At 41.4% G+C, this 10,809-nt stretch overlaps 1 protein-coding gene across 1 annotated transcript; it reads right to left on the reverse strand.

Annotated features, from left to right (window-relative positions):
- Nucleotides 1-302: 302 nt before the first annotated feature.
- Nucleotides 303-10,483, reverse strand: Trim69 (tripartite motif containing 69). Its single transcript, XM_057781798.1, has 6 exons — nucleotides 10,040-10,483; nucleotides 8,331-8,426; nucleotides 6,150-6,383; nucleotides 5,166-5,188; nucleotides 4,958-5,082; nucleotides 303-841 (listed from the first exon to the last, which is right to left on the reverse strand). Exons 1-6 carry the CDS (start codon nucleotides 10,466-10,468, stop codon nucleotides 303-305), a joined length of 1,446 nt encoding a protein of 481 aa, XP_057637781.1. The 5' UTR covers nucleotides 10,469-10,483.
- Between the last annotated feature and the right edge of the window lie 326 nt (nucleotides 10,484-10,809).

Here is a 10,809-nt window from a genome sequence, read left to right on the forward strand (position 1 = left end):
CTGGCAGCATATTTGTAAAGGGTTTCCAACCATTGCAAAATCAAGGAGCAGTTTGCTGCAGAAACAAAACATGAGGATCATACTCAGGGAAGCACCTGTGTCTTGGAAGACCCCAGAGAAGCAGAATGTTACCTTGAGAGGCTTCAGCAAAATCCATGTAGGAAACTGAAATTCAAGTCATTTTGTGAATCCTGCTTCCATTATTTCAGAGTTCCCCGTAAATTGGAAAAAGAATCCAGTGAAATTTGTAAACTATTTCAATATTTTAATAATGCTCTGAATTTATACAATAGTATGACTAATTACTGTGGATGTACGATATGCAGTGGTTCTTTATTCTCTCCACCATCATTAAGGCAGGGGCAGAAGTAGGGGAAAAGTTTCTCCATGAAAAGACAACTGAAGGTGTAAAGATGGGTCATGGTCGCAGCATTATAGAAGGACACCTGCCCTCCCTCATAATCCAGGTATATGCCCACCCTGTTGAGCTCACCCAGTTTCAGACTACAAGAAGGCAAATCCAGAGCCTTTAGATCAGTTTGGTTCCTTAGTCTTAAAAGCCAGAATCCTTGCTCAGGAGTGAGAGGGCAACTCCCTTTCCGAATGATGGACTCTTTGACGACTCCAACTGTCCATTTTGGCTTCTTTCCTACTTCCACTTCCCAGTACCACTTTCCAGAGGTGAAGCCTTTTGAGCCCAGTACAGCCACACTGGAATCAAACCTCTCTGGGTCATCAGGCATTACCTGCTTCACATCACCATGACACACACTGGTCCGGCTTTTGGATAGCACCAGATTTGGATGAGCTGTTTTAGGATCCAGAGTTATTTGAGACAGGCCTAGTAAGAAAATGAGATAGCCAGAAAGGAGGTGAATGCCATTTTCCATAGTAAGAAATAATACTAACATAGATACTTTGTTTTCGTTCCAATATGCAGAAACCCTTAGTCAGAAAGTTTCCCATATACTTTCTGTTGCGTGGTATCCATGTTGCTATGTATAGACCTTTTAATATTAGGGATAAAGACAGACTTTGCTCTGAATTAATTTATGTTCTACTGAAGAAACAATACAAATAACGTGAATCTTGACTAATGCCAAGTGGTAAAATTAGGTGAGGCTGTCCTAGGAGACGCCCCTGAGGAGCGTGTCTCAACTGGGATGTAACAGGAGATGTCCACTCTGGGCAAGCAGATACTGGAAGGAAGATGAAATGCAGCTGGGTGCTTGTGTAGGTGAGATTGTCTGTTAGAACTTGGGAAGACTGAGGTACCTGGTAAAGATTGTGTTTGGTTTAACATGCAGAGAGACATTGTAGCTCTAGAGTGGTGTGTGCCACTGCTCTTCAGAGTGGAGTCCACAAACTATGTGGTTACCAGCCTGGGACAAGATAACACACACAATGAAAGCCACATTTAGAAATTTGTATGACAATCTAACAATGTAGTTTTATGTCATTTGAATCTGGTAATTACAAAACCAGGCCTGTACTTTGTAAACAATCTTTAATTTCACATTTGTAAGTACTTAATTTATATTGTATTCTACAGTAATGGAATTCTGTGACAGATGAAGATATTTTTAAAATATGTAAAAACTAAGAAAATTTGCCTCATAGAAATAGACTAGTGATCACTGGAGACCAGGAAGGATAGGAGGGATGGGGTAGAATGATATTGGATAACAGAAACTCAAATACAGTAAGATAGATGTTAATTTCAGAGTTTTATAGCACAACATGGTAATCATAATCTACTATATATATATTTTTTCCCAGTGAATTTGTTTTGTTGACAGTGCTGGAAATTGAGCCCAGGGCCTTGTATATGTAAGGCCAGCACTCTATTACTGAGCTGTATCCCCAGGCTTTTATATATATATATATATATATATATATATATATATATATATATATAATTTTTTTTTTTTTTTTGGTTTTTCGAGACAGGGTTTCTCTGTGGCTTTGGAGCCTGTCCTGGAACTAGCTCTGTAGACCAGGCTGGTCTCGAACTCCCAGAGATCCGCCTGCCTCTGCCTCCCGAGTGCTGGGATTAAAGGCGTGCGCCACCATCGCCCGGCTTTTTTTTTAATATATTTTTAATCAACTAAAAGAGTTCAAATGTTTCCAGCACATAGAAGTGATAAATGTTTGAGGAAACATAAATACTATTAATGATTTAATTATTGTATGTGATACTTGTACTAGATATTATATTGCATCCTATAAATATCTACAAATATCATGTGTCAATTAAAATTTAGTTGGAGCTGTAGCACACACCTATAATTCTGGCACGTAGGAGGTTGAGACAGAAAAATCCTAATTTTAAAGCCAGCCTGGGCAATATAATGAGATCCCGGTTTTGTTGTTACTGCTGTTTAATGTTTTATATCAGGTACGTGCCTACAATCCTAGCACTTGTGAGGTAGAAACAGCAGGATGGGGAGCTCAAGGTCATCCTTGGCCAAACAGAACTCTCAGTCAGCCTAGGCTACATAAGACTCTATCTCAAAAAACGTAAGTTAAAAAAAAAAAATAGGAGCCATCAAAAAAGCAATCTGTGACGGAGAAATGGCTCGAAAGTCAAGAGCACATACTACTCTTGCAGAAGAGTTCTATTTCCAGCACCCGTGTCAGGCAACTCACAACGGCCTGTATCTCCAGCCCCAGGGAACCCAACCTTTTTCTGTCATCTGTTGACAGACAGCCACACTAAGGAGAACAAACTCATACATAGACACACTTTTGTTTTGTTTCTTTAAATCCCTTTTTTAACAAGCATGGGTGATAAAGAACAAAACAATCCAACAAAACTGTGGTCAAAAGATTGAATGTATCTCACCAGCAAGGCATAGGAATGGTAGAGAACCACATGGAGAGATGTTCAACAGGATTAGACATTAGAGATGTGTACATTAAAACAATGATGAAATGTTACTATATTTAAGGTTAAATAGTTAAAATTAGAAAGATTGACAATATCAAGTTTTGTCAAAAATGTAGAAAAATAGTATTTTCATCCATTGCAGGCAGAAATGTAAACTGATTCCTCCAGTTGAGGGAGAAAGGGGGTTAACAGTTTCTTATAAAATTAAATGCAAATCTTCAACCTCACCACTAGGTCTCCTTCTTAAAGATTTGTAAACAGATTCACACAACTTTATTCTTAACTGCCCTAAAGTATAATCTACCCAAATGTTCATCAGTGGAAGAATAGATAAGCATATTATGATGTGTCCCTTAAACAAAATTATTGCTATGTGCATCTACATAGGCAAATCAAAGGAAGTGCTGCAGTAAGTACACAGTGCTGTAATATGCGGTTTACATTAAATCACAAGTTGAAAAGACACATCCAAAGTGAAGTAAAGCAGGTCAGCAAGCACTAAGGGCTAGAGCTATACAAAAAGAGCTGACTGTGAAAAGACATGTCTTTGTGTGTGCACACGTGTTTGTGTACACAGGTATGTCCATACACGAACTTTTGCGTGTGGAGCTCAGTGGTCCACTTTGGGTGCCTCCTCAATCATGCTCTGTCTTATTTTTTGAGACAGAATTCTCACTGAATCTGTAACTCATTCTTTAACTAGACTGGCTGCCCAGCAAGCCTCCTAAAGATCTACATTTTTCTCCAACTCCATCCTCAGTGCTGGGGTTACAATTGTTTGCCCCACTTTTCCATAGGTGCTGCGGATTCAAACTCAGGTCCTCGTGTTTGTTCAGCAAGCACTTTATCCACTAAACCATCTCCCCAGCCCTCATCCATCTATATTTTATTTTTTTAATATTTATTTATTATGTATACAATATTCTGTCTGTATGCCTGCAAGCCAGAAGAGGGCGCCAGACCTCTTGACAGATGGTTGTGAGCCACCATGTGGTTGCTGGGAATTGAACTCAGGACCTTTGGAAGAGCAGGCAGCGCTCTTAACCACTGAGCCATCTCTCCAGCCCCCTCCATCTATATTTTAATAACAGATATATATTTGTTAAAACTCATCAGCTTGCACACTGAGTATATTTAGGTAAAATTGGCAGATTCCGCTCTATTAATTTTACTTCAGTGAAGTCGCTTTCTTTCGGTGTTAGTCACCTGGAAAATGTGGCAGGGATATATTTATGATTTTAACTAGGTTAATAACAAACAATAATAATATCCATATGAATTTTGCAAAAGCTATCTAAAATTTTATTTCTATACATATCTAGACTATTGCTTCTTTTTCTTGAAATACCACTTGTGTTATTTTGTCCTGTTCAGACCTTTGATATATTTGCAAGAATACAAAAATGTGCTCATTAGTCATATCTACTTAAATTAGATACAGTTTTCTTCTGGAAAACTTTTTTTTTTCTGAAGCACTGATGATCTCTTAACACTCTCTTATAATGTTGTGTTCTATGCTGTGACTGGCAAGCCCTAAAAGACCTGTAAGGACTCTAAATATATACAAGGAGTATGTATGGAAAATGCCTTCAGAGCAGAGACCCTCCAGAGATTCGTGTAGCTGATGCGGCAAATTAGGATAAATTTGTGACCATTTCTACACATTCTAGATCAAACTAAATCATAGGCTGAGGAGTAATTATAATATCAGACTTATGTATTATTAATTCAAAGATACATATTCTTAAATCATAGCAACAAAAGAAAAAGAAAAGGTATTTTTGACTAAACTCCACCTCAAGGGCTGGAGCGATGGTTCAGTGGTTAAGAGCACTGGCTGCTCTTCCAGAGGTGCTGAGTTCAATTCCCAGCACCCACATGGTGGCTCACAGCCACCTGTAATGAGGTCTGGCGCCCTCTCTGGCCTGCAGGCATACACGCAGACAGAGCGCTGTGTACATCCCCATCCTGTCTCAAACAAAAGAACTAACTGGGGCCACAGCAGAGGCCCCACAGATGAAATGTACATTAAGGGTCATAGGGATGAGTAGCCACTTCCCACTATACCTGGACAAAGAATGGACTGCATTTCCTTCCAGGTTGTATACTGGATGGGACCTTTGAAGCGGCCTGGGCTCAGCTTTTTGGAGATAAGCTGACTGGGCGTGAGTGCCCTCATTCCTTTCTCCACACTGTAAGGGACACAAAGAGTTTATTTTTTAGACATCCTCAGAGACAGAAGGAAAGGGACAGAGTGCCATGGAGGAGCACTTACCTATCTATGAGCTTTGTGATGTCCTAAAAGAGAAAAGGAGAGATAGAGCAGTCAGATGCCTGTTTATCATCTCTAGAAGTCTGTCTGGTTGTTCTGGTCACCATCTGGGTTTAATCGTCAGTACTGGCTTCCTGTGCAGGTGGTCCTCAGCCCATCTCCAACAACAGTTTGCATTCCTCAACACCCCAATCTAACCCAGGATAAACTGACCTCTCACTTGCTAACCTCCTGATTTCTGTAGTTCCAACTCTCATAGGAAACAGTAAAGGTGCCAGTAAGTTCATAGTTAAGGTCAACTTTTTTAAAGTGAACACTTCCAAATCCTCCCACATGATAAGATCAGAAGTAATCCCAGTGCCAAGGGTAACTAAACTTTTGAGTACTGAAGTGATCACCAATGTTGCTTTAGAGCTGAGACTTCAGGTAGCAAAGTTTGACAAAAAGATTTTTAAATATTTCAGATTATGCCGGGCGATGGTGGCGCACGCCTTTAATCCCAGCACTCGGGAGGCAGAGGCAGGCGGATCTCTGTGAGTTCGAGACCAGCCTGGTCTACAGAGCTAGTTCCAGGACAGGCTCCAAAGCCACAGAGAAACCCTGTCTCGAAAAACCAAAAAAAAAAAAAAAAAATATTTCAGATTATGATTTCTGTAAGCCCAAAACTCAACAAAGGCTATCAGAGACATTTTTTAAAAAAAAGAAATAAAGCTTCAAGGTTCTTTATGGGAAAATAAAAATATTGATCCATATAGCATTATTGATGAACGTGTACTAATCATGTTTTTTAGGGATATGAAAGCACAGCTTCCCACTGAATGCAGAACAAAAGTAGCCTACGTTTCTTCCAGAGGATCTTAAAGCGCTGCCATGGTTGGGTTGGGTTCAGATAAATTGAGCTTAGTTAGGCTTTGCTTTCCTTGCCCCTCAACCCCAGGCCCTCTTTCCTCTGGGTGTACCCATAATCAAATTGGTGTGGAATCTCACTTTGAGGAAGTCGAATGGATTCTGCTGCTCAATCCGTGTCTGAATGTTCGCCAGCATGTCTCTGGCGAGAAGACACTGTTCCTGAAGCTGGTTCAGATTCGCCTCCATCTCCTCGCTCAAGACTTTCCCCTCGTTCCGGAGCTCGTTTAGAATGTCCTTCTCTTTGTTGTGCAGGAACTGATGCAGTTTTAGAAACTCCAGGGAAAGTTGTTGTTGCAATTGTATCTTGTTGTCCTGGAAACCTCCATAATCATCACCACGATTACTACTGAGACTAGCTAGCACTTAGAGACAGGGGCTCACACTACACAATGCACCTTGGAAAATTCCATACAAGTGATTACTTAGCATCAACATTCAGTCCTACCAAGCAGAGCCCTATGGGAGGCTTAATCCTTCTTTCCCAACTAGTTTAATGGTGGAAGAGGAAAGGTTTTGTTTTCATTTTTTTCCTCAGTGCTTGGATAATAACCAGTGTTCTATTGAATAATGTTGTGGAGTCATTCAAACATTCTAAAAAGATTTTTTGGGGAAGAGGGTGGTTTTGAGACAAGATTTCTCTGTGTAGTCTTAACTGTCCTGGAATTCACTCTGTTAACCAGGCAGGCCTCAAACTCAAGAGATCCACCTGCCTCTGCCTCCAGAATGCTGGGATTAAAGGCATGTACCACCACCACCCAGCTAAACATTCTAAAATTAATACCAACAATACCTTCCTAGACTGGCAAAACAGTATCTACCAAATAGTCTTTTTTTTTTTTTTTGGATTTTTCGAGACAGGGTTTCTCCGTAGCTTTTGGTTCCTGTCCTGGAACTAGCTCTTGTAGACCAGGCTGGCTTTGAGCTCACAGAGATCCGCCTGCCTCTTCCTCCCGAGTGCTGGGATTAAAGGCGTGTGCTACCACCGCCCGGTTTAAAATAGTCTTAACTGTTCTTCTCACCCATGTGTTTCCAGTTTCCCTTTTACCTTTCTCATGATTTCCCAGTCTAATTAGTTCCACTTCCTCTAACCGCATTTTAAATATTAAAATTAGTATTTTATCTTAAGCTCATTCTATGCTTTCTAGGAAATACCCCCCCCCCAGCAGCTTTAAATACCTTTAAATCTAATGCTGACAGCTTTTCTCCAGCTTTTGGGCTCCAGATTCGCTATTCACTCCTATCTGATCAATCACCACATCTATATAGTCATCTCCCTACACCATATGCTCTTGTTTATCTCTATATATACACTGCTCTTTAGTTCAGTCAAATGCCATTGTTCTTGGCATACTAACCTGTAACAGTTTTCTAACCATATGGTCTTATCATTGTCTCTCTAACTCATTTTCCTCATGCATGCTAGGCAAGTATTCTACCAACAACTGAGTACATTTCCAGCTCGTGACTTCTTCAGCGCATCGTCCTCCTCCACCTAAATTAGAGTCTCCTCATAGCTCTCTCTTTGTTACTCTGTTTTCGTATCATATTGTACTAGTCACTATTGTTATTTCTTGGTATTGCTGGCATTATTTAATACCTGTCTCCCAAACTAAAATTCTAGTGTGGGATTCTAATGCCTTGACCCATTCAATTAATGTCTGTTGAATGAATATTGGTTGTAGTTTCTGATTATAATTGACTGTAGTTTCTGTGGAGATAATTGCCTCATAATTTAGCTCCCAACCTAGATACTGATTTGCTGACTCTTTACTATTGTTTAGCACTCCTGTGAAGTCTAAAGTGGAAAGACATGTATAGGCAGCAGCTTTACTTAGTTTGGGAACAGTTAAGGAAGATAAATCAGATGGGGGGATGTAATCTGAGAATCCATAGTTCAGAGGACCAGGTTATAAACTCAAAGGAAATAAAAGTATTTCTTTGGACATAGCCATCTTTGGTAGGTTTTACTGGGGAAGTCGTTATTTTGCCATAGGTGAAAGGACAGAACAAGCAGATCTCAAGACCACATTGTTCACCTAGTGACTTAACCGTCAAAAGACGGCATATTAGGACAAAAGCCAATCTGTTCATTTGATCAAATATTGGGAACTTTTCCCACCATATGTTTCTTCCTACCCTGCGTGAACGAACTGGCACTAACTCTGTAACCCAGGTGCCCTTTAGTATATTGATATAGCTGGAGTTACAGGAAGGGGACATTCCAGCTCTGCTTCATAAGCCCTTTCCCCTGCCCCTCACCTTGTAAGCAGCAATAGCATCTTTCTGCATAGTTCTGAGAGACTGAAGCTCCTTGAGGGTGTTCTGAAGTTGGCTCTGATAGGTAGCAAGCTCATCCTAGAAATACCAAATAGAATTAACCCACAGCATTTTGGGAGATAAAGAAAACAAAGCACAAGTACTGCGGAGATTATGGCTCAATTAGTAAAGTGCCTGCCACACAAACATGAGGGCCTGAGTAAACAGCTGGGCATGGTGGCACACACTTAAGTCTAGTGCTGGGAAGCTGGAGACAGACAGGCTCCCTGGGACTTGCTGGCTGGGACTAGCCAGCCCAGCCTAATCTGCAATCCCAGGTTTTTGTGAGAAACCCTGTCTCCAAAAACAAGGCAGACAACTCCTTGAGGTACAGCCTAAAATTTTCCTCTGGCCTTCACATGCATGTACACACATGCCTGTAGCACAGAGAGACATCTGTGGGACAGGAAAAGAGCTATGCCAATAGCACAGGGAGGCAGATGTGGAACAAGACAGGCTAGACAAGGTGGGGAGTCCTGTCCTGGCTCCAGAAGAGATTCTGCCAGGGTGTACAAGGCACACCAGTATTTGTCTGAACATAGAAATTTTAACATAAGAAACTATTAAAGTTAGCTCATTGCTGGGATGGGTGAGATGGCTCTGTGGGTAAAGGCACTCATTGCTAAACTTGTCAACCCGAGTCAGTCTCCAGAAACCACACCATGGAAAAAGAACCAACTCCTTCAAATTGTTTCTCTCTCTCTCTCTCTCTCTCTCTCTCTCTCTCTCTCTCTCTCTCTCTCTCTCTCTCTCTCTCTCGTGTATCTCGCGCGCACACACGAGGAAGTGGGGTGGAAAAGACATCTACGAAAACATGGTGTGCCGGGAAATAAATAAGCTCTGAGGTGTTCCTTCTTTGGAGTTCTCCCACTCTCTGGAGTTCTCCCTCATTTTCTCTAATAAGTCTGTGCGCACTCAAGTAAACTCTTGTAACAAAGGCATGTTACACTTCCACTGTGCCGTAATCCCTGCCTCCTGACAATTGTGACTAGGGCTGAGGATCAGCTCAATAGCATAGTACTTGTTTTGCTTACGCTATGCCCTGGGCTCAATCCCAAGCACCACCAAAACAAAATTTTTGAGTATAATAAGCAACAGAAACAGTTAAGGTTGACATCTTATTATCTAGATATAGGGATTTGAGGAGGCTACCATAACTGCATCTGGACACCTTTCCCTACGCTGTTCTCATTGGAGCATTTCCTTCTCCCTTCTGCCCATCCAAACCCAAACGATCCTCCAGTTCCAGTCTCATACCTTCCCTTCACTGAATCTCCCCTGGCCCTCTCAGAAATCCTGAACACTTAGAAATTACAAATGTGACAAAACTTCACTCTCACTAATAATTGTCATATCCTGTTTCCGTTGTTGTGCTTATTCGACACTTCGTCAAAGTTTGAAACGTTTATAGCAGGAACACTCTTTTCTGTTCAAGCTTTACCCAGTGTGTGACTGAAGGAGTCAGCCATAGCTCCCCCATAATGCCTTTCCTACATGGAGCATCTCTAGGGAAAGAACTTTCCAGGGCATGTTGTATTTCTGAAGGCGCTACAATTTCTCATTATTTGAATAAAGGGATGAGGTCAGAAGAAAGAAGCAGCCCTCCAAAAGAGTTTTCCTAAGGGATTGCTCGCGGCCCAGGTCTCACACACCGTAAAGAAACGGACAGCATCAGAGATTTGCAGGAAATCCTTAGACTGCCCCATAGACAACCGTGCATCCTTGCATTGAAAGCAGATCATTTTCCCTTCTGGCTTACTGAACAGTTTCAGGTTCTCTCCATGCTCTTGGCACTGCGGATGGCCCTTGAGCAGGGGTGACTTCTTAATCTTCTCTACCAGCTTCTCCAGCACAAGGTTGAATGTACAGTTGCTATACTGGCATAGCATCTTACAGTCAGGACAGAACGTTTCTTTTGCATGCAGTTTCCAGAAGTTTTGAATACAGACTTGGCAGAAGTTGTGGCCACAGCTCAGCATCAGTGGATCACGGAACCAATCATTACACAGTGGGCAATGTAGCTCCATCGTAATATCTTGTATCACCACTTTTGAGGGTGTGTGGGTGGTTGGATCAGACATTTCAACATAGTTGCCTGGATCGAAGTTGGAGGAGGGCCTGGAGGATACCTTTGGGAAAGAATAGCTTAATTAAGGCTCTCTTACTGCCCGTTTCAATACACATGGATGTAGAACTCCATTTCTAAAGGAGCTGAGAACTGATTCACCTAAAGCATCATAATCTCTTCTTTGAAAATAATGCAATAGAAGCTGAAGAGATGACTCTGCAGTTAAGGGCACATACTGCTGTTGCAGAGGAACCAAGTTCAGTTCCCAGCATGCACTAAAAATTGCTATAACTCCAGTTTCTGGAAACCCAACACGTTTTCTGGCCTTCACAGGAGCTACACTCATTTGAACCC

Source organism: Chionomys nivalis, chromosome 9 (genome assembly GCF_950005125.1).
Source record: "Chionomys nivalis chromosome 9, mChiNiv1.1, whole genome shotgun sequence".
Taxonomy (NCBI): Eukaryota; Metazoa; Chordata; class Mammalia; order Rodentia; family Cricetidae; genus Chionomys; species Chionomys nivalis.